Raw genomic sequence first — 25153 nt, 5'->3', positions numbered from 1 at the left:
TCCCCTGGAAAAATCTGGCTCTTTTGGGTCAACTGTAAGAGTTTGAATGATGATAGTGAGATTCTTACTCTATGAGGTTTGAGTACAGCAGCTTGAAACTTGAGTCGCTGCTGCATATTCCTTAATCACTGTGTATGAAGCGCCCTTTGAAGGTTCCATTTAGAGATGAGCTCTGTGGTTGGAAGAAGTAATGAATATGTGTTTGAAAGTGATTATGTGAATAAAGGACATAGAATGGGAGCCAGCCTTGAGTAACGGGTATTAGAGCACCTGGCCAATAAAAGACATCTGAAAGATTGTATATACCACAAGATAACTGAATTAGGTGTCATCAGCTCAAAAAGAAATTAGAAATAGGTATTCTAAATCAGTATCTTGTAGGTCAATTGTATGACTTCTTGTTTTCATGCAGCTGTAAACATTGAAACAGGGGCTCCAGCTAGTCATCTGTTTCCTTAATGTTTTAATAATTGTCTTGTACGTTTTGTAGCTCATTTATTCACCAAGTAAATTGAGTGTAAATGTTGTATGACTCGGTACAACTTCTTCCTTCCCTATAGGGTTGGGTTTTTTTCATTAAGTAAGGAGCAAGCTCAGCAGTTTAGTAACGATTGAGACTTGTTTTGGCCATTTACTGTGTGAGAGTCACAGTTCTCCTTTGTTATTGACCTGACATTCTTGTGATGTACTTTTTTAATAATCGGGGAAAACATTAGCAGGGGCTTACTGTTCTCAAGTAAATCAAGTTCTTTACTATATCTGGTTTCAGAGTTTAATTATACACTTTAATGTTCCCATTGAGATCCAGTATCAAATGACATGTTTCACAATGAAGGATAAACTAAATGTATTTGTGGTTGTGAGGAACACTTCTGACTTGTAAATCAGCATGATATAATACAAAAAGCTGAGTTTCTTTAGAATATGTGGATTGTACATATATTTTTTACCTAATTTATTTGGAAGTACCATAGCTAGGAAATAACAAATTATAGAGAACATTTTGCTGCTTCTAGAGCATAGTTGCAAGATGCCTGAATTTTAATTTTAACATAAATGCTATCCATATGAAAACTTTTTAAAGTATAGAAACTCATGTATTAAACGGCTTCTATTTTGTCCATTTGGTGAATACTGTTATATGACGTGAAAAATTATCAACTAAAACATGATTGCTACAGCCAGAAACACAGGAGGTTTTGGTAAAAGGGAGTGATTTCATGACCTACCCCCTCTTGCTATATCAGTGATGAAAGGAGGTTATGCTCATACTAGTATAACTTTGAGATGATGGAGACTACACAGTTTAACTTGCACCTTATAATTCAAAGATAGTTAAAAATACCCAAGTCTTCAACCTCAGGATTCAGCAGGGCTTAAGAACAGCCTTCATTTTTTTTTTCCTAATTTGAACTTTAACTATTTGAATACAATTACTTTAAAGAACAGGGAGTGTGCATCAACAGTAAGTTCAGTTGCATTCTCAGGGCAAAATGCTTAGGTTAAACAGCCTTGTTATAAAATCTCACTACAATATACAGGTAAGATCAGAGGTTTTCTGGTTGGAAAAAGAGAACATAATTGTTTACGCAATTAAATAATTTGGAGTTAGGCAGAGAAACACATTGCCATGGAAGTTGTATTTCCATGGTGCTCTCTCTCTCATCTCCCCTATGAATAGAATTCTTCAAATAGACTGCACCTTATACCATGCATCATAATTGACTTTCTGGACTCACAAACCAGAGTAGATTATAATAGGCACATTTATTATCTAAGCTGAAGATTATCTTTAATTGCAGTTTTACCTCAGTTCTCTCTGGTAATGTTAATAGTCCACTATAGGGGTATAAAATTAGACTATGGTCTAATTTGTACACTGTGGTTAGGATGCATAAGCTTAGAGCTGACCTGCAAAGTGTACTCTAAACACGTTTGTTACCTGATTTACCCAATTTATAGTAGAAGCATGGCATATTTAAAAATGTCCCCATTGGGTTTTATAATAAGGTTGCCTTTTCGAAAGCTGAAGAATTAATGAAAGAAAATTTACCTGAAAATTTTGTGGTTTATTAGACTTGGCAGGAAAAAAATCAACCCTAGTGTTGGGTGCTTGACAAATCATTCTAGTTCTATGCACCCTTAAGATGATCCTTTTGTGGCATATTTGGAGGCTTATTCTGAGTTCATTAGTCTTATTTTCCTTCAAATGTTTTATTGTTTTCCTCTGTGCATGCTGTAACTAGTGTCTTCCCAGACCTCCAGATTTTCCATGAGAACATGTCTTTCTCTTCAAGGATACAAACCAGAAGTTAGGTGTAACTGCAGAGCACTGCACGGATGTATACACTCATCACAAAATGGTTGTCTTTAGAAACAATTAGTTTGTGTAGCAATGGTGTTTAACAGCAACACAGATTAGAGAAAGAACCCAACTGTCCTACCCCCAAAAAAAGAAATAGCAGGGAGAGGAGGGGACTTTTGGATTACCTGTCTTTATGTTGTTTTCCTTCCTTTTTTTTTTCTTTCTGCTGATTATTCATTTCACTTGATGCATTTATTTCTTAGTAGAAATTAAATTATCCATGACAAAGAACCACCTGTTTGCAGACATTCACACAAGAGCTAGCAAAATGAGTAGTAGTGTATTGGCATTATAATAACAAAACAGTGATGATGATGATGATAACAAGAAGAAATGCTTCTGCTTTGAAATTCAGAGAAAACTTGAAAATGCCTGACTGCTGTTGGCATATCTTTGGTAGATACTGCACTCAGAACTTGGCAAAGCATTCTCACCACTTCAGGGAATACTTCCTTACAGATTTCTTTTCAGAGTTTCTGACAGGTATATAAAATACTGGAATAAAGTTTGCCTTTTATTTAAGAACTGAGTTAAAAATACACCTTGACAACACATTTTATACTACTTTGATACTGCATTGCCATATATACATTATAGCTAATGTAAAGAGAGGCAAGAAAAAGAATCCTGACTCCATAGTGAATGTATTTTTACTTTTTCAAGCATTGACATCACTCAGGGTTGACAGGTAATGACAGGATTCAGATTCAGTGGAGGCTAAGCAGGCAAGAGAAACTTAAAATTGATTTCATTTCACCTTACTCTTCTAGAACATGAAGAAGTATACGTTATTGTATATGCAAGATACATCTATGTCTGTATTAGGTTTTGGTTTGTTTGGGGTTTTTTGCCTTTCTGACAGATGCATTGCCATTTGAAAAAGAGGAGTAAAGGCAGCATCAGTTTTCCTGCAGCAGATTTCAAGCCACTGAATCACCCATGTCCTTATGGCTGGATCTGAAGGCACTGTTTAAACAGGGTACCTTTCGCTCTCTGCCTCATCATCGTAAGACATAAAAGAGGAGACACTCATTCGACTGCTGTGGTGGGACAAAGTTTTTCCTCATTTTTCTGGTGCAGTGAGATGTAGTAATGCATCTCTAACATAAGCTAAGCTAGTGTAGTGCCACTGCAAAGACTCCAGTGGCAAATTCAACATGCTATTACGTTGCAGTATTTGGAACTACTGAAAAAGTAGTTAGGGTCTTCTGAAGTAGTTTCTGTGTATGTAATTTATCATAATAACAAAATGAAAATTTGTTTTTGGTATGATTTTGAGCTTTATCCCTTGCTTTGTTAGGAGAACACCTTATTTTTGCTTTAAAGTACATAAATAATACCCTATTTACTTATATTTGTCATAATGATATTTTACTATCTGTGACTAATAGCTACAACAAATGAAATTACGTATGTGGAATACTTTGGCCCAACCAGAGATGCTTTGATGCATCTTTGATGTTTTTGGAGGATAGATGTTCAGTGCATGGTTAATGCTATTTATTACTATAATATTTGTACATCAGACATAATGTACCCATTATGGGGTGAGAAAAGAAAGCTACAAGATCTATTCCCTAAAAATCATTTAAACAGAAGATTTAAGTAGATAAAACAGAGATAATGGAGGGGAGGTAATGGAGTGAGAACATTGCACCTAAGGTTGCTGTGGATCAGTGATACGGAACTGTTGTATTTTTAATCCCAGTGAAATATTCTGTATGGGCTTTGTAGAGTTGATCATTCAGAGATCAGTAGTGATTAAAAAATCTGGGTACATGTTAAAATTGCAATTAATAGTGTTGATTTTGTTTGCTGTACGTTATTTTTTTTCTGACAAGTACTTTGTTGTTCTGCATTTTTCTAATCAGCGTTACTTTACCAGGTCTGATAGTGGAGACATTTTAGTCTTTTTAGGCAGTACCTTGATCACAGTAGCTAAGTAGCTGTGCAGAAATCTTGGAATTGAGTCTTGATGAATGAACACTTCATCCTTCAGATGCTGACATTGAGGGTAATTGTATTTCTCTTACTAGAAAGGCAGGAAATAGAGAAGTTCTGGGGCTTGAGTCTGATTTGAAATTGTTTCTGTGTAATTAATAAATTATTTTGGAATGCCAAATAAAATATCTTTGTACAGATTTGATTCCCTGACCTGCATCAAATCTAGCATGTGGACAAAAGCAAAGGACAAAAGCATAGGTAGGAAAACCTGTGACTGGTGACTTATTTTCCTGTGAGAGTTGGGAAGGAAGTCACATTTGTTACCCAAGTTCCTGTCAGTATTTTTAAGGCTTTCTGTCTTTATTATCTTTTTAGAATTGAATTGTATGCAGTGATGCCATTACCTGACTAAATGGTTATAACATGATATCTCAGACATATACTGAGATAAAGCCTAACACATCTTCCTCACCAGCTGGAAGTGGTGTTACGTTTCTAAGATGTCAACAGCATTATCCAGTCGATCCATGTCATAGGAAGTCCAACAGAAGAGAAATGAAAGTGAAAGTAATCAGAGCTGTACTTCCTATTAAAATGTAATAAACCACATCAAAATAAACTGTTTTCCCCTATCTTTCTGCATCTCTCCTCTTTTTTCCTCTTTCCCTCTTTCTCAATTCTTTTTGCACTTCATCTTCTTAATTTCTTTCCCCCATTTCAGCAGTAGCCTCTGAAAACAGTCAGGCTTCACTGAATGCAGGTGAAACGTATGTATGTGATGGCTTAGGTCTCTGCTACTAATGCTGGTAGTTGAGTGGCTGAGGATGAGAACAAATTATGTATTTACACTGCAATTATAGGAATTATATGGCTTACTGTCTAAGTACCATTCTGCATCATGGTAATTATCATGATACTAAATAGCTGAGTGTCATCATTGAAGGAACACAAGTCATTACCACAGTCTACATATGATAACTCTTAAAGATAATTGCTATGTAATCTTTAGGTGATTGAATTATCATGCAGACCCATGTGCATGCTGCCAGCACAGCTCTGCATAAAAAAAAAGCGGCTTAATCAAAGATTACTGCTGTTTCTTTTTTTAATTGAATGATGTTCGAAACATGGCAATTCCTGGCCAGGTTTGGGGAAGCTGCATTTCCTGAGCTCTCTGAAGTGTGTGATAGGAATTTTCTTCAGTGAATGATGTGAAGAATATGTATACATAACTGCAGCAATGGCATAGGTACAAAAGGAATATATGCTCACCTTTTCATAGGCAGCATGTTGTAAATCCACAGACGCACAGAAGTCAAGCCATTGTCCTGATCAGCAATGGATCAGATGCAGGACTGTTAACAGAGCTTGTGCAGATGTTACAAAGAGGTACCAGCTGGCCTGAGGGTAAAGACAATATAACTCATACAGGGTTCCTTGAACCATCAGGAAGTAAATTTAACAAATGATTATGGAAGAAAGTCTTCCATTGTATAAGGAATAATATTTTTACTATGTATATTTGTTATAAAGGTTGCTTAAGCTGCAGTGTTCAATTTTGTTTCATTTGTAGCATTGTTCAAGGCAGACATATGTAGATTCAAAAGAGCATAATCTGTATAGCAAATTTGCTTTACAGAGAAGTATGAATTTTGTGATAGCAGAGAGACTTGCATGTGGATACTTTTTCTATAAACAGATTTCATGCTTTTCTAAATGTTGTTTTAGAAAAGTACATACAAAAATCTCAAGGAGACATTCCCTGCCTCTCTTGGCATCTTGTAAGGCAAGCAAAAAAAATAGGTTGATGCAATCTCTCTTACAATATTTTTCTAACCATTTTCTTTGTTTCTTCAAAACAAATTCCAGAAGTAATGTATTTACTTGAGTCATGAGAATGTACAAGATAACCTTACCTCTGAAACTGCACAGTGTTGCTTCTGAATACAGACTCAGAGTATGAACCAGGGTGGCCTCATTTCTGCGAGCAACATCTGTGTCTGTGCCTGAGAAAGCATTTGCTCCTTGCATGCTGATGACATTTTAATGGATTTCTTGCACTGCAAATGCAACATGCCATTCGGATATTTAATTTTGAGCTGATTTGACTTCCTGGAATTTGTCATTCAGAAAAATCGATCAGGCTGAGACGCTTAGTTCAACTTACAGCTTATGATTGGAATGTGTATTGAAAAGTGTATTTTATAAACAAAAGTGGTATTTCTAGCATGTATTGTTACATTCTTATATATGAGAGAGATATCCTAATAAATATGGGATATTGCAGTCAATTGATAGTGCTTATGTTTTATGTACTGAATAGAATTTCTTCACTATTTAGTTGGCATAAATAGTAAGGGGGGCAATGTTTATCATCTCATCAAAAGCCTTTGCAAGTTTAGGGAGATTTGGAATAGGTTCAAGTTATATGGTTGAATCTCTTCCATTGAAGAATGCAACTGCTAGCAACAAATCTGTCACCGGTGGGTCTGAGTGTCTTAGTTTGTTATCTAATCAGAAGCAGAGATGAACAGAGACTGCATGATAATTGTGCAAATAACATCTCCGTCTATGTGTCTTCTTTCTAATGGCAGTAAGAGTCTATAATTGGTGCTTCTAGTTAAGTGATGCAAGGAATGGGAGATATACATGGCACAGGTTTTATTACTAGCCTAGTAGTTAAGGGTGAGAAAATAGAAGAGTTGACATATGGTTCTATATCACTTGAAGGAGTGATTGGAAAATTCTTCCCTTATACCTCTTTTCCACAGACATGGAAGTGGGTCATTGTGATCCATGAAAGTCTATGCATTAAAAAAAAAAAAATACATAAATCTTGGCCACTGGGAAGATCCTTCAGATCTCTCAGTGGTTGTTGACAATCTGCTGCTACTGATTCTCTTGTGTTAAAGAAACAGTGTGACACAGAAATGCATTGCATATGCCTATTAATCTTTCAGAAAAGAAGGGACATGTTATGGAGACATGAGGAAACTTTCATTATAGATCCTGTGTCCTCATTCTCCTAGAACTCCTTGACTTCCCCAGGAAGAATTTTATGGAGTCTTTGGCTGCTGTGAATAGAGAATGAAAGTTGATTTTCTTGGACTTTTTTCTGATCAGATGAAGCAGAGTGATGAGACTTGGTTCCCAGGTTTAACGCAGCTTTCTTTGACATGGTTAATGCTCCTTTTGTTAATACTAGTGGCCTTTGTAACTGAGCCAGTGTGTGAGTATGAGTACAACATAGCATGTCTTAGGTGTGGATCTCAGCTAGAGTCTGAAATACATACACTTGATGCTGGTCTGCAGAAAATATTGCTTATCTGTAAAACTCTTTACCTTAAAAAGCAGCAGCATTGTGAAGGTAAAATCACAAGCTGTGATGATCTGTGCAGCCCTGAGATACATAAATTTATTTTTAGGATAAGTTAGGTGGACCTGTCAGTCAACAACTGTCCACTGTCATGCTTCCCCCGTATCAGTCTTAAGAACTGTTAACAGAGTTTCTGCAAGGTAGCAAAGTCCCCCAATTCTGCATTTTGTAATAATCCCAAGAGAGTCAATGGGTTGTGTCAAGTGAGGATAATGACTTTATTGTGATTATACATACAGATTTATTGGAGATGTACAGATGACAAATGGTTATGTCAATCAGAAACAGATATCACATACTACATCAGCATGCAGAGACTCACAGTGTCAGCAAAACAAATGACCTGGAAGTAATAGAGGACTATTTATTATAGTAGTGCTTTGTGGGGAAAATCCTGAATGATGGAAGCATAATGTGTTGGTCTTTATATCTGAAAACTTGTTATGCTCAGTGATGTAAGGATGTATGAATAGGCATCATGAATCAAAATGACTGTGAGCCTCCATCTCAATTGGGTGTGTTTTAGTTAATGAATACAAGATGGGTTGTGGATTTTTTTGACTGAACAATGAAATAGATACCATTTATGAAAGGCTGGTTGTGGTTTTATATACTTTTCTCTGGAAAATAAATGTTAAACATCATGAAGCTTGATTAAATGGTCTTCTTTGACATTCAAAGAGCTCTTTTATCACTGTGAAAAATATTTCTGGAAATTACAGAACGTGAAAAAGCAACCTGTACAGATGCTGTACATAAGCAGTTTTTTGATAGCAATTAAGGTCCCAACAGTATTAAAAATTGACTCAGCAGACAGTTCTGGTGGTTCTTAAATTCTCATGGCAGAGATGGATGTACAAGTTTGGTTGGGCTGTTCTCTGAAACAGGGTGTAAAATACTGTTCCAGAGATTCATTGAAAAGCATTTTCTAAATGTGTGTTTGACGTATGTTGTAAGAACAAAGAACAAAGCCAGACCTGGAACAAAAATTAGCCCAAATGACAGATTTTTTTTTTTCTTTTGTTTTTCTCAAAATTACTTAAGGCCATAGCTAACGTGAGATTTCCATATAAAACTGAACTAAACAAGGTTTATGCCTATGGTTCACATATAGCTTGGGGAATCTTTCAGAATTGCTAGGCAATTTCTTTGGGCTCAAGTTTTACTGCTTGTAATCTTCACAGATACCTATACTGGATTTTAAAGAGGTATCACATGAATTATTAATGACTGCTCAGAAGTTTGTCTGTCTTTTTCAACTATAATTGGGAAAGTTTGTATGGCAGCAAGTGTATTTGAAAGAAACCAGAAGATGTTGAGTACAGCTGTAGTATTTATCCCCCTGAATATGCTTTTTTTTAATATGGTATGGATTAAATTTATGTCTTGCTTGGTTCCTACTTTTTATAGTATTAAATTATAGCCAAGAGAAAATATATTTACAATGCATATCACACTTGAATGTTTTTTATTCTCTACAGGTATAATCTACATACAGCACATCTGATTTTCCCGTGGCCATGGGAATATAGTCACTCATCAACAGTGTTGTTTGCTTTTTCCTTTAGGGGCTGATGTTATCAATTTTGATGGCCATGTAGTGTTACCATACAGATTCAGGAACAAGAAAATGAAAACACTGAAAGATGTCATCTCTCTGAAATTTAAAACCTCTGAAAGCGAAGGTGTAATCTTCCACGGAGAAGGACAGCAAGGAGACTATATCACCTTGGAACTGAAGAAAGCCAAGCTTGTTCTAAACTTAAATTTAGGTATGCTTTGGTTGTTTAGCTGTGGGTACTTTTTAACTCTCCCACAACAAATTTATGTTAAATATTGCATCCTTTTTTCCCCCCAGTAATATGGTAAATCACATCATTTTAATTAGGTAATTTGATGACAATGGTGCTCACTCCCTTTGTATATGATTTTTTTGATTGTTTGTTCTATTCCTTCCTTTTTACTGTGAAAATAAGATTATACAGAAAACCAGGATCAGCAATATATTGTAGTTAGAAACTTGCAGCAAACAAAAAAGCCGGGCTAGAATTACATTTGGCTTCAGCTGAGGCTTTGTGTGAGAGAAGGATGCTGTCGTCAGTGCTAGAGAAACAAAGGTCACCTTTGGGAACCTTCAGCAAAAAAGTATCAATCTGGGCAGCAGCAGACCACATGAAGTTGAGGTTCAGCAGCCTTCCTAGAATATGAGAAGGAGGACTAAGAAGGAAGACATACTGGTTTATCAGGCAGTCGTATGATGAGATCCTGTATACATTACTTCCAGCACCCTGTTCCCTCCCAGTGAAAGACTACAGGCTCATGAGTGACTGTAGTTATAAAGTACATTTATTGTACATTTATATGAAGAAAGACACATTTATCTGGTTTCAGTTTGGTTTGGGCTTTTTTTTAACTTCAGACAAGAGAGTTTTAGAAAAAGGTTCCATGAAGCTTTCCTTTGTTCTCTTACAGACATGTGAAGAGTAAATTATTCTGTTCGTTATTTACATTGAATAGTAATTATTTCCACTAGCATTTTCTCCTTTTCTTTTTCGAAAGATCAATGTGAGCAGATGATGAGGAGGAAATCATATCTTCTTATAGCATTTAGCTATTTTTGCAATACTAACCCATTCATTTCCAGTTTCTCCATAACCTTCAGTCTGTCTTTATAAGCTATTACAACTTCCATATATGTGCTTGGTGGGGATGATCCTAAGTCATGGCAGATAAATCAGAATGGGCCCTGTGACACACACTCAATAGACTGAAGTAATAAAAGTAATGGTTAGTGGTGTTATTCTTCCCCTTCCTGAGGGTGTGTTGTATTTGCACCAGTCAGTGGACAGAGATGTTCATTTTGCCTGGTGAAATCCAGAGGCATAGTTTTAAACATGGGTGATGGAGGCAGAGGAGGAATGGGGAGGCAGGGTAGGATTTAGGTTTCACTTTGCCCTGGGTTTGACACCGAATTGAAGAAATTAAGGCTCATGCATGGCTTGATTTCTTTACGTAGTTTCTAACCAACAGCTGTTGAAGGGTCAGTGGCCTTCAGCAAAAAGGCAATGTGGTCATTTGTACGGGAGTAATGTCTGTCTTCTTAAGCCATGGAAGTGTGATTTGCCAGAATGTGTTAGCAACATGCACAAACCTTAATGCCCGATTTGCAGGCATGCTTGATGGCAAGAAATTCTCAGCTCCAGAAATGCCTTAGGTCCTCGTGTATTCAGAACATGGAAGATTGTACTGAGTTATTGGGCAACACAGCATTTTTTCTTAACTTACTGCTGTATTAGTCATTTGCTGCTTCAGCTGAGATGCATGGTCTCAGTCTTTGCTGGCTTAGCTATGTCAGTCAGATTGCAAAGAGGCGTGATCTCTCACTTGCATAGCTGTACTGGCAAAAGCCCCTGGAAGACACAGCAGAGAACTCCAAAACCGTACTCTTGCCAGTAGTCTGATTTCCAGAATAGGAAAGTTGCTGCAGGAGAAAAGGCTGAAATAAGCTATGTTAGCAGAAGACAGTTTTTGCTACTGTTAGCTCAGTCTGCACTAAGCCTTTTCGTATACGCTCACTGGTGTAGCTATACTGGCAGGTCCTACAAAGTGTAGAACTTAAGCTGAAAAGGCTGTTTCCAAAGTCTGTTGCCAGGCACCATGTGCTCCTCAAAAGTCATAGATCAGTACAGTTCCAGGGAATCTCAGGACCTGGCTCAGAGGTGACAGCTTTTCATTGCAAACACAATACACCCTCAGGAAGGGGAAGAATAACACCACAAACCATTACTTTTATTACTTCTGTCTATTGAGTGTGTGTCACAGGGCCCATTCTGATTTATCTGCCATGACTTAGGATCATCCCCACCAAGCACATATATGGAAGTTGTAATACCTTATAAAGGGGTGAAAATGCAGAAATCCCCTAGCATTCCCTAGATGAAAACGTCTTTATGACTGAAAAATTGGTACTGCTTCTCTGGTTCACCTCCGTATAACTACTGTTACAGGTAACTGTTCATACAGCTCACTGATCAGATACCTGGTGTGTTTGGTCTAGCTGTTTGTATTTGTGGCAGCAACTCTCCACTGGACAGATCTCAGCTTCATAGTGGACTGACTTTCTCCAGCTTATTATGTGTCTGGTATGATTCAGGTGAAATATTGACAGAACAAGAGGAAGATGTTTGGTTGACTGGTATGAGGTGAGAATTGCTGTTGTTTCTATTCTCATGTTAGGCAGCAACCAGCTTGGCTCTATTTATGGCCACACATCCGTGATGACAGGCAGCCTCTTGGATGATCACCACTGGCACTCCATCATCATAGAGCGCCATGGGAGAAACATCAATCTCACCCTTGACAGACACATGCAGCACTTCAGAACCAATGGAGAATTTGATTACTTGGACCTGGATTATGAGGTAGACATTGAAACTTGTTTGTTTTCATTCAGTTGGCTTTATAAAGATTAGTCCAATAAGAAAAGAAAATGAATATAATTTAAAATGTTTTGGGACCTTTTTTTGTATATTTATTTTTATTATTTTTCCCTAACATTTCCTGAAATATTCTTTTCAGCTCTGTTCTCTTTTAAGTGTAAATGAAGTTTCTCTTCATTAGCCTTCCAGATTCCATCTGGTGGAAAAGTCATCTCAGCCTTTTGTTTTAAAATGAGAGATCTATGTTCCTCAGCAGGCTTAGCTGTAAACGCAGCTGCTGTAAGTGGGAACTAAATTAAAGAAACATCATACAATCTGCTGTCGCATTCAGGTGATAGTTTTTCACTGGAATAAAAAAAAAATCTCATTCTGTGGTGACAATTAGTATTTTTATTTAGCAAAGCAAGCAGATGAGAACCTTTTTACTAATATGGATCTTGATCTTTCCTAGGTAGGTACTTCCTTGCATTTTCATAAATACACCATCAGTAACTTCTTTAAATAAAGAAGCAGTAAAGAGTGATGCAAGTCGTACGGAAACTTTCGTTTGATCAGTCAGATTAATGCACACAAGTGTTGATAAAACTTAGATGTGGATTTGTTGTTTGATTGCACTCTGCTTCTGCTATTGTGAACTTGTTTGGTTCCTTTAAATTGTTATTCAGACTTCAGCATGTTATTACAAACTTTGTATAATGGTTTTCTTTACTGTTTCTAATGAGCCAAATACATGTATTTATGTCCTTGCAACTTTTTAAAGAGTGAGAGGGCATCAACATTGACTCGCATATTGATAGTTTTATGATCTTTTGATCAAGAATATAATGCGAATGTTTAAAAAAATAGTATTATAAATGAATCATTTTACTTATATCCCAACAGATCTTTATGAATGCCTTCTTTGGTAGCATTAGAATGAGAAAATAATGAGCAAATTTGCCTATACTTCTGTTACTTATTGAGCACTGAACATCTGAATCGGGCTTCCGAAAACTCACATAAATAGATTTATTAGAGATTTTCAAGGAGCCAACTACAGAAAAATTAGGCTGAATATTACAAGCCAGGGCTGGGCAATTTAAATATATAGATACCCCGCATATATATATACACACACATGGGCACACATATACAAATACATATGTGTGTGTGTGTATAGACACACATGTATGTAGCATGTTTCCATGAGTAATACATTGCATACAGTATATTTACACCTAGTAAGAGTAGGATCCAGGAGAATCACCTTCCTCTCTTCTCTAACATTAGAGGCCTCACTGGCAGTTCTCAAAGACACATTTCAGTCTCTTATGTTTAATGGAACTTACTTGAATGGGTATAGATACATGTTTCTATGGTTCATGCAAATGCAGGAGCCTTAACCTGTTCTCATTCCTTTCCTCTCAATTATCTCACTGGTTTTGGAGTTAGTTAGCACAGATAACATTTCAGTGTGTTGCCCTTGTGGTAAAATAATCATGGTGGATAAATCTGGAAGAGTAAAAATAATTTTTCATCAAAAAAAGCTTCCAGGTTACAGTCAGAAATGTTAAGTAAGCACAAAAAAGGAATAAACATCAGTTCTGATTGCGTTTCAAGATCAAAAAAGAAAATCCTCATGAGTCCTTAATGTCTTGGTTCGTGGTTTTTGCAGTTTCGATCCTTTCCTTCAAAATGCTTACCTTTCCATTTTCTCTTGTCCAAACATATGACTACAACATACAAAAGAATTAACATTAATGGTTTAACAGCCATTAAAATGTCACAGTCACATTCTCCAGTTCATGTAAAGTGGTGTGTCTGCTCTAAAGTCAAGTCATGTCCCCTTATAATACCTGAGGATGTGTCCCGCAAAATGCTTTCAAATGGCTGTGGTGCGTGCTGTTCATGAAGATTCAGGTTTTCAGCTGTATAGCTGTATATGCCAAGTCAAAACCTCCTCTTTGGGGTAGAAAGTGATAATCTTACATGCTTTTAAAGTGGAAAATGTGTCCCTAGAGCTGCGTTTTCCTGCTGTCAGTAGTAACAAATGGAATTAACAATGAATAATATTTAAAAGCTTGGCTCTGCCAAACCTCAGCAGCAGATTATAAGTAGACATTTTTGTGAGCATCTGTGGGACCGGAAGACTAGGTGTCATTGCTATTTATGCCATCATCTATTGGACATAAATATTTAACATAGATTGCAAGGATTAATCTCATGAGTCCCTTATTCTTCACATTTGGGCTGCAAAACATTAATGAAAACGTGTAGCCTTTATTCACTTCCAAGCATTTCAGAAAAGACCCTAATGTGGTAGAGACCTGTATAGTCTCTATGGAGTGACAGGGAGAGACTTCATGAGATGAACATTTTTAGTTAGTAAACCACTTGGTTTTCTTCATTCTTTAGCAGTAGCGATTCTGGATAACCCAGTGTTTTAGGGTAATGAAATTCAGCATTAAGAGAAAAACAGTCCCTGTTTGACTCTGATGGCTGAGTCTTTACAGTGGCTGTCTTCATCTCCATGGAGGTCATTCGGCCTATGGAAGTCATGCGGTAACTCCTCATTGACTATAACTACATCATAAAAGCATGTTCTTAGTGGTGGAAAGTGCTTCTGTCTAACACAGAATAGCATTTTTAACTATGTGATTCTGTAAAATGCAGCTGGATGAAGTAGATGTATAAGCGTTAAAGGAAACAAATGGTATTGGAGCCCACTGCTGCTGTGTTGTAGTCTGAGCTCTGGCACGCAGTTAGAACTGAATGAATGATTTGAATCAGATTATCCAGCTAATTCCTTGTCTACTCTTGTCCAGAAAAATACTGGAATGGACATGTATTCTAAGTTCTTTGTTTCAAATGCATGTTGTTCAGTAGCAATCAGAAGTTCAGTTGATAGATGAATAACTGTGATGTCTGTTTGGACAATTGTAATGATAATTGGGATTTACTACCATAAATGTTTGCAATCAGAAATTCATTACAGATATTTTTCCTGCTTTTGCAGAGCTTATTTGATACTTCTCTTTTCTGCAAGCAGTACTGCCAGCTCTCTCATTCACTGTGTTCGAGTGTTCAAAGAAAGAAAATACTTCTGCAGCAAATTTGTGTAAAAGTCTTTGCCCTCCAGTAACTACCTGCCATTTTCTGTTTCATTTAAAGATAACCTTTGGAGGCATGCCGTTTTCTGGGAAGCCAAGTTCTAACAGCAGGAAAAATTTCAAAGGCTGCATGGAGAGCATCAACTACAATGGCAATAATATCACTGACCTTGCCAAAAGGAAGAAATTGGAACCTTCTAATGTGGTAAGAGCATAATTTAATGGTCATCTACAGTTCTGCTTCTCCATCAAAGGAGACTAGAAGGTTTGTGAGTTGTGTATCTGGTATCCTTCTGGTATACTGGAATGATATAGAACACAAACCAAATTTTATCACATACCCAAGGATCTTACTGTATGTGACTTCTTTTTTATTATTATGTCTGAGCACTTTATTTCTGGGGTCCCATTTCATCCTTCCAAAATTAACTTTCAGTATCAGATAATTACTTTTTGAAAGAAAGTAAGCTGAACCAGTAAGTACTTCTTTCCTTTCCTCTCAAATTATAGTAGTCCAAATCCAACACAGGCTTTACTATTAAATCAATTGCAGCTTTCTTGTGGCTTTAAACTCTGGTATCTTCCATCCCTGCAGAGCTAGTTGGATTGCTGGAGTGCAAAAGTCGTTCTCCAGGCCTCTCTGGTAACTCTGAAAAGCCTCAATACATTAGACTTGGAAATCATTATTTAGCTTATTAACATTACACAGCTTATGAGCATTTTATTCTATCTTTTTCTCTTGCTTAAACATTCATAGTTTCTTTCATGTTCAAACTTGGGACTTTATGGGCAGAACGATTAAGAAAGAATGTACTTTAATTACTGTATTTTTAAGGCTCTAAATGTTCCTAAAATTGCTTGCCTGCACACAAAGGCAATGTGGGTAAGAAATAAATGTATTATTGCCATGAATTTGAGACAGTCTGAATAAGTTGTTCAAGACTTTCTCCTATACAAGTTTACAGCATTCACAAACTGCTGCTAAGTATATGTATGGTTCCACTATTGCTTTTCTCTTTATGTAGTAAAGAGTAAAGATCTACATATGCAGCAATGATGAAGTGCAAAGGATTGATTATTTGCTTACTCCTTGGTTAGTAATACTGAAGCATTACTATGCATATTGTAATACTGAATAATTACTATACATAGTAATACTGAAGTATTACTATACATACTCTTACATATGAACAATATGGCTAGATGGTCAAGGTAGCATGAAGGATAAGTCTGAGCATGTGGTGTTTGCCTGTACAAACTCAGTAATACAGCCTGGCAGTTAGAGCTTTTTCTGTGCATTAATTTCTCCAGTGTTCTCACAGGCAAAGAGCATGGTACATGTGCCATGGAGGAAGGCTCCCCTTTTAGAACTTTTTGCACCAGTTGCATAAACTCCAGAATCTTTGGCTTAACTTGTTTTCCAAAATTGCCTGTAATTTCCTTTCTGCAGTGCATTTTAAGCTTGTGAAGTAACCAAGATTTTCAAGCATCTTTGTACAGAAACAATCTTTCCATATGACACAGTCGAGCCCACCGCAAGTTGGTAGAACATATTCTTTAAACCTCTTTCTGAGCAGAAGTGTTGCTTAAGAGGTGTCTGTAGTGCAATTCCTATCCTTTCACAGGTGTGACATAGCTAGCAGGACCGAAAATTCTATGCCAGATAATCCCTGGTTTTTATTTGTTTGTTTTTAAAATTGTTGCCTGTAACATGAAAGTAAACTCCACATAAGAAGCTTCAGTAGTGTTAGTGCTACATCAGGAGGCTATGGCATGCTAGCTTAATTTGATGGTGCTGTTGATTTCCAATTCTAAGAATGGCTATAAAAATAGAAGTGAGCTTTGTTTTCAGTAGAATTACTTAAATCGCTTCAGCTCTTCAAAAGCAAAATCAATTTTAATCTAACTAAATCAACATGGATCTTTATGTATCTTACAAAAGGTGTTTTTTTTTCTCCTAGTTTTTAGTTTGATTTACCATGAAAAATAGGCTCGATCGAGAGCACTGTTGTCGTTAATCATGTTTATGATGATGGCACTTAAGCAATCCAACAAAGATCAAAGCTCCGTTATAGCAGATCCTATACAAACCCACAACAGTAGGCACACCCTGTCCTAAATGGTGTATTATATGAAGAGACAAGACAGACAAATGTAATGGTGTGGAACACAGGCAGAGTAATCAATATGGTGATGAGAAGTATCATAAGGTGGGGAAAAAAACAGAGGGAAGAAGGATGTTAAAGAGGTGTGTGGCAGAAGAAAAACTATTCTTAGATACAGGCAGTTGAATTTCAGAAATCACATAGTGAAAGGGACTTGACAAGTTAATTTTACAGAATGAGGAGGCCCAGAGAATCAAAGATGATAATAAGATGATAATCTTGATTTTTTTTTTTAGGTCTCATATACATAGGTATATGAGCAAAAAAAAGCATCACCAGGCATCTCTTTACTGAAGAGGAAGGATGTAACGACAATTTAAAGTACTTTAAACTTAAAGAAAGTCCATCACTGACTTTAATAGTGTATTTCTTTTAGAGGATAAAAATAAGGGGGAAAAATCCACAATCCTTTGTAACTGGTAAAATGGCAACAGCTTACTGGGGTGGATGAGTCAGATGAATGGTCATAAACAGTTATTGTTCTTATTAGTGGAGCCTGATTTGTTTTCATAGAAGATAAATGACACAAATTATAAAGATGCCCAAAAGGGAGAGTCAGGGGAAAAGAACAGCCAGGACAGGGAATGGAAGGGTCTGCTTTTCTTCCGAACCAAGCTGCAAACAAGAGTTGGCAGTGACTAACTAGCGCAGTAGGTGCTCACTGTTGTATATAGCTTGACTCAGGACTAACACAGAAACAGGAAACATGCTTGTAAACAACCTTCCAGTCTACTTTTCTGTATTTTCTACTAAAATATAACAAGCCTTGTAGGAATTTCATTATCTTGCATAACTGAAGAATATTGACCCTTACCCCAGTAGTGAGAAGAGGCTAGAATATGCAGCTAACAAGAAGTAGCCCAGAGAAATTTGAGTTTAGGAATCTAGTCACTTTATCAAACCCATCCAGACGTATATTAAGAGCAAGCAGTGTGAATACTGATTTGATTTAGTTTCTACAGAACAGACTCTACATTTTTAAAGCCTGTAACTGAAAACTGGTGAGGAGAATCATATTTGCTACCCTTCATTTTTACGTCCCCTAGGTCTATGCTCCACCCAATTGTGTAGCTCCTGTGCCCTGTATTACTAAGTTCAGTCACATATAAACTTAAGATGACTCTTCGTTACATTATTTACGTTGAGTGAACATTGTGTTAAGCTTAAAGATGAATAATAAGGTATTTTGAGAAAAGTACTGAAATAACACGATAAACATTAGCATACATTGCCAGTAAGGTATGAACCTCATTTACCAGGTATTGCAGTCTTAACAAACTCATTATTTTTCATTTGGGAGCAATGCATTCAGCCAGTAGCTCTATTAATTGGGAAAGGATTTAAGACCTGGTAGTAGTTCCATGAGGGGTAATATCTGATTGTGGGTAAGCAAAATTGGTTTATAAGAAGTAAACATGGTGCTAATTTTCAAGACAGATTAAAGATCATTATACAAAGCTCACGAGACCCAAATTAAGGTCTTTTTACCATTTCCCTTCCAATGTAGTATGAAAAATTCTCTGTTAAGACCAGTAGTTTCAATATAAATGCACAGTATATTTTTGACTATGAGATGTCATTGCCAAGAGAACTATCCAGCAAGAAACTCTGAATCTATAGAAAAGGATCTGTTTCTCTTTGAAAAACGGGGATGTCTTTATAGAGACAAGCTGCAGATTAGTTCTAACTCTTGACTTTGAGCTAGTGAGCAAACTATATCAGATGGGCTGTATTTCACAGTCAAAGAGGGAATTGATAATCCTGTTCAGATTAATGAGTAGCTCAGTAGGGAAAATACTAACTAGGAAAGAAATTAGAATTATATCTTGACTTCGTCAAGAAATCTTTTATGTGGTTAGGCTGGTGATGGTGTGAAAAAGGATTTGAATACATTTAGTGTCATTAACATTTATAGGTGTTATACATGCAAGTATCCAAAGCATCTGGATGACAGGAGAGTGTCAGTTAGATATGAAAGCCGCCTTGTTACGAGGAAATTGTTAGTTCCTCTCGGTAACAAGGCAGAAAAAGAAGCTCTTACAAATGTCTAATAAGATGCTTTCTGAGCATTACTTAATTGGAATCTAACTGAACTGTGAGATGTCAGCTCTTATGAATTGCTGTTGCCTTCTGTATCTCCACAGGACTGTGTAGCTGAAGTCGTGACTGTAGTTGTGACCGTAGAATGTTAACAAAGGGTTGCAGAGGGTATTTTAGTCACTCTCCAGCTTATTGTTTTTCAGTAATTAAAATCTGTGGTTTAAGCAAAAATATTCTGTGCACACTTGGAAATACTGAGACTAAAACTTGTCAAACAAACGAGTTAACTGTTTGGATTTAATGGCTAGTTGGCTAAAAACTTACAATCTCTAGGCAATTTTTAAACAAAAAACCCCACTCAGAATAGCCAAGCACCTTTGCAACAAAGGAGTTAAGTGGAGGTCCTTTGCCTTTTCTGAGACAATAGTTGTACTTTTGCTCATCACACTGTAATGAAAAAGTTTCCTATACTTGTTTTAGCTGATTATTTTCCTAAATTCTTGGCTATTTTCTGTTACCCATTAAACACAGGTGTATGAAAAGAACATGGTTTGTAATGCTGAGGTTTGATGATAAAGATAGGAGTGAATCCTTTAGGAGATCAGTATGAAGAAATCTCTAGTTCCCTATTATTCCAAACATCTTCTTAACTGATGATGGAGGCTGCCAAGCTGGTAATCTGGTCGGTACCAGTTCTGCTGGCCTTTATGCGTGAGCTATTTTAAAGCTTTGCAATCAATAAAGTTGACTGGATTTCTGTCAGTGTCCCAAAGAGTAAAATTTTGAAGTGTGAAAACTGCACTTTCTTTTACAGAGAAAATTACTGAGTTACTACAAACATCGTGCATTGATCATGATCATGTACTCCAAATCCTTCTATTTGATGAAATGAAGTATTAGCTTATCTAGTATTATCTAGTAGAAAACACAACAGAGGCTGGCTCTCCATGAGGTATTATATGTCCTTTCACAACTTCATGTACTGTATTGATTGACACATTGATATAATGGTATTTGGAAAGCTTTATTTCATTTTTGTAAAAGGAGGAATTACTGCTCTGTCGTAGGCATCTTTGGTGGCCACAAACAAGCTGGAGTTTCTCTGTGATTAATTTCTGCATCTTTGAATTTGGAATTTTACTGCTTTTATCAAATCTTTATCTTAGAATTTAAATGTGTAGGGCAAAGACTGCCTCTTATTGTGTATTTGCTCAGAACAGAATACAGGGGGACCATTGCTAGACAAAACAGAAACATCAGCAGCAACACTGTAATAGCAACACTAACAATAATAATAGTAATAGCACATCTTTACGTGCAGCTTTCATCAATCACAGTAGTCAAGGCTTAATAAAACCGAGAATACTTTTCTAGAGGTTGCTATGAATGTAGTGGAGTCTTACATTTTGCTTATGTTTTTGCTTCTTTTCTTCTGTTTTACTTAGGGAAATTTAAGTTTTTCTTGTGTGGAGCCACATACAGTGCCTGTCTTTTTCAATGCAACCAGTTACCTTGAGGTTCCTGGTCGTCCAAGCCAGGACCTGTTTTCAGTCAGTTTCCTTTTCCGAACCTGGAATCCCAATGGACTTCTTGTCTTCAGCAACTTTGCAGATGACCTGGGGAACGTTGAGATCGACATAAATGAGGGCAAAGTCAGTGTCCATATCAATGTCACCCAAGTAAAGAAGAACCGAATAGACATCTCATCAGGTAAGTGTTGTTTTATTTTAATTGGTATCCTTTTTCTTGGTGTTGTTTAAAAGCATCATGGACCTAAAATTAGAACAGTCGTTTTACCACACTTTAACTGCATTAAATCCTGTTTCATTGAGTAAGAGGTAGAAGAATATTGAAACAGTTGCTAGATTAAAAAAAGAAGACACAAATATTCTGTTGTGAAACCCAGCCAAGGTATTGCCCCTTATCTCTGAGGCAGCATTGCTTCTATTTTCCTTCCTTCCATCTGTCTTGCAGTCTTCTCTACAAAAGTATTTGGTTTCAAAGGAGGAGGGTATTTCCATGTTAAGAGTGGCCTAATAATTAGGCTGTTCCTGTTACTTCCTAATAATTAGGAAGCTCTCCTTAAAGAGAAGAAAAAAAAAGAACCCAAACCCCAACCATGTTTGTTTTAACCACAAGGCTGGCATGAAAAATACTGTGGCGTTCTCTAAGTGTGCTTAGAGTCATGCTACCGGAGTACCAGAGCTTTTAGCACCAAACTAAGTTAGGTGTTGGAATACTGGGTATAAGGTGCAGGGTTAGGTTTGTTGCCGGAAGAAAGGGCGTGTGTTAGTGTCAGTTGATTGCCTTTTGATATTACTTGATACATTTATATTGATAAATTATACTTCCAGTCTAGATTCTTTATGGGCATTTCTGGATCAGCCGTAGTTACATCATGTCAGTCGACACTTTTCAAAGCGGTCATAACCTAATCATGGTTGGAAGATACAGGGTTGCTTGCAAATGGATCTAGCTCCACATTAAAAAAAAACAACCCAGTGATTATTTCAAATAGCAGTTATGGCAACCTAATTTCTCAGCCTGTTTTTGCCTGAAGTCATCTGTGGTTACTATTTTCTCTTAATTTCATAGTGGTCTTCAGTCTTCAAGAGGATTGATCTACTGGTCTAGCTCTGAACGAATGACAGTGGTTTTATGTCTACTTACTTGTTTGATTTCTATTTGGAAATATGTTGTCTGCATAGTCATATAAACAGGAATGGGAAGAAATGGAAGAAAAAATAAAAAATGCCTTTTTTTAATGAGAAAACATATATTACGTGGGAAAGCAACGTTTCATTTGGCACGTGGACGTTTTTGAGTTTTCTCTTTTCACCCTGTTAATGAAATAGGGTGAAATGAAAATAATGAAAGAGGCATGGAATGAAAATAATTATTTTAACCACAGAACTGAGTAAAGTATGGATAACAACAACTAAAAATCAGTTTGCTGTTTTGTAAAATTGAAATCTCTGTATGAGAAATATGTACCTCCTTTCATCATTACATTTTGTTTTAGCATAAGAAGTCAACACCGTAGATTGCAACTTAGCATTTCATTGCCTCTTATATAAATACACTCATAAAAGAATTAAGTAATGTTTTGGTACTACAGGAGGATCTTGAACAGGAATGTTTTGTTAAGGTGCTAGTGCATCATAATTAGGAAACACGCAAAATTATCAACCTCAATTCTGTCTTCGTTAGCTGTACCTCATACAAATCCCAGTTTACAGGGAGAAGTGGCTATGCACAGTACTCTTCATGAGTGCTCTTCATGAGCTTCTTCGTGCCTTTCAACAACTTGCCACTAATTTTGCCCAGTGTACGTATTGATATAACACCATTCTAACATTCCATTACGTTTACATTCTGGTAAGAAAACACATGTGAGCACTTCTGATTTGCTTTTCTGCTTTCCCTTAGACCTTCATCCACAAAACCTCTACAGCTACTGTGGTGTAGAACCAGGGTTTTCATATGCTGACTTTCTTCTAAATATACCAAACTGAATGCTCTTGAGAGTAAATCTTTTCAGTCCGTATGATCAGTTTATGTAATAGCCCAAGAATCAAATGCAGCCACTCATTTTTATAGCCATGATGCTGTTCTTAATCTCCATAAAACTCACTATCTACATACAGCAGTTTGAGTATTTTAAAGAGTTAGTTTCCTTTGTTATTACAATTTATGCCACAGTAAAAATGCATTTATTGTTTAATTTTCAATGTGTAGACTTTTTACTTTTGCATAGCTATCCTGGGAAGGTATTGATTTATACTTTTATATTTAGTTTCATACTTGGTTGCATCAGGCATTTCAGTGCCTGTGAAATGAACTGTGTGTGCTAACACAGGAAGGCAAACTATGGCATCTGCCAGTAAAGGCTGCAGAAAGAACACTGCTCTTGTACAGCAAATATCACAGCGACCCTCTTGTTCCCTTCTTGTGCAGGGAATTAAGACGTCAACGTATAAACCTGCTGGGTTTATGTAGAAGTCAGAGTGGTCTGCCTTTGGCACAGAGATTTCTGTGTGTTGTAGTCCTGTACATATAAGATGCACACTTCCTCACTGATTATTTTTAACAGCTGTCAAAGCAGAATTTTGTGTAGTCAAGTGCGCAGCCTTCTATGTAATTGCATGTGTAGGGTATGGATAATCAGAGTTCTGTCCAATGGTAGGTACACCCCCTTTTTGTCAGGAAGAATTAGGCTAACTAAATCCACAGCCTAGGTGCAGGTGTGTTGTGTATTTCTGAGCTTTGCTGTACTTTTGCCTGACACCTGTAATTGTGTACTTTCCCTTTAGGAAGCTAATTTCTCTTCGTCCTTATTTTATATGCCTCTTGTCATTTACTACCTTACTTTCAGGAGCAGCCTTTAGTGCCAGCTTTCCATGTTAACATGAGGACATCAGCAGTTCATTATGGGGCACAGTCTAATGCTGGCTGTAGAAACAGTAGCTGAACTGACCAGCAGGAATTCTGTGAGACAACTGTGTGCTGACATCAGGTGGCAGTTTGTTCCTGCATGTCTCTGTACCAAAGATACTAGTGTGGAGCACAGTTCTGCTTTATCTGGCTTTCAGTGTCGTAGTATTCTTTAAGCACATGACAGCTGCATGCACTGACTAGGGAGCTGTTCTAGCATGAGTAGAGTTCAAACAAATGGGCAAATCTAGCCTTCCAATGTATCAAATATAGTTAAATTCCCACCTTTCTCACTGGTAGCTGGGCACTGCAAACGTCTTGACTGAGTGAAAGACTTCACAAAGTGCTTTGTGATGCCTGGGAGGGATCAGACAATATGTGAAGATTTTCTTGTCACCTTGATGTAACTTTCATCCCTGGTTCACTTGAGCATTTAATTTAAGGAGAGAAAGGCAAATTCAGGTTGAAATATTTTGCTGACACTTTACAAAAATAAAAACAAAATAATGCATAGGAGGTACAGTTAAAGGAGCTGCACTTTAGTCCTCTGTTTACTACTGTGTTTACTACTTACCTATAGAATCAGAAGGTGAAGAGTTTACAGAACATTATAAAAAGGTTTGTTCAATAATCATCAAATAATCAGCAAGCAGAATCAATTCACTATTAAAAAGTGAGAGCTACTTCTAATCTGAGAATTCAGAAATAGGTTTATACTTTATTTTTTATGCCAATTCTGCTTTTTCTTGTTTATATACTGTATATAGTGAATGAAGGGATTCAGTAAGGTGGTCAAATAGAAAGCATGAATGCAAAATGCAGTAAAATGCAACAGACTTTTGTGCTGACCGGGTAAAGCAGAATCTCAGGTTTTATTTGACGTGGCTGTGCCTTGTGTAACAGTGGTCAAACAGCTAGACTCTGACCTGTCCTGGGCTTCAGCTTGGTGAATGGTGGGGACAATAAAGAAATGTTAAATCAGCAATACTTTTCCCCTATGTCCATAAGGTGTGCACTCTTTTGCCCATAACACAATTTAGACTGTAACAGAATATTTTACCTTAACATGCAGTTTAGCTTTCAAATAGCAGTACATATGAAAGGGACAAAGATGATTAGTCCTTGTGCTTGTATTTACTGCTTGGTTTTCCTTACTGAGCAGTTTTTCATTTTTTCATCATCTTGCCAGTCATTCCTTCATAACAGTCTTTAAACAAGAAAAAATTCCTTCCCTTCTCTTCCCTGCCCAGCATTCTGGAAAGTGTCCAATAAGCATGTTGAGCTATGAAGAGATCATTGAG

The 25153-nt window shown here is 36.8% G+C and overlaps 1 protein-coding gene across 2 annotated transcripts in view; it reads left to right on the top strand.

Moving 5' to 3' along the window:
- CNTNAP2 (contactin associated protein 2) overlaps positions 1–25153 on the top strand; it is a 1009321-nt gene that overhangs the window by 471575 nt on the left and 512593 nt on the right. For both annotated transcript variants that reach the window (XM_061464593.1, XM_061464594.1), the window contains exons 5-8: positions 9254–9457; positions 11922–12106; positions 15275–15418; positions 20864–21128. In XM_061464593.1, coding sequence (XP_061320577.1) covers positions 9254–9457; positions 11922–12106; positions 15275–15418; positions 20864–21128 — 798 coding nt within the window. The remainder of the gene's footprint in view (positions 1–9253; positions 9458–11921; positions 12107–15274; positions 15419–20863; positions 21129–25153) is intronic.

Source organism: Pezoporus flaviventris, unplaced genomic scaffold (genome assembly GCF_033815535.1).
Source record: "Pezoporus flaviventris isolate CSIRO_AGI_PZ_B2104156 unplaced genomic scaffold, CSIRO_AGI_Pfla_v1 ptg000037l, whole genome shotgun sequence".
NCBI lineage: Eukaryota > Metazoa > Chordata > Aves > Psittaciformes > Psittacidae > Pezoporus > Pezoporus flaviventris.
This window is presented reverse-complemented; position numbering and strand designations above follow the sequence as displayed.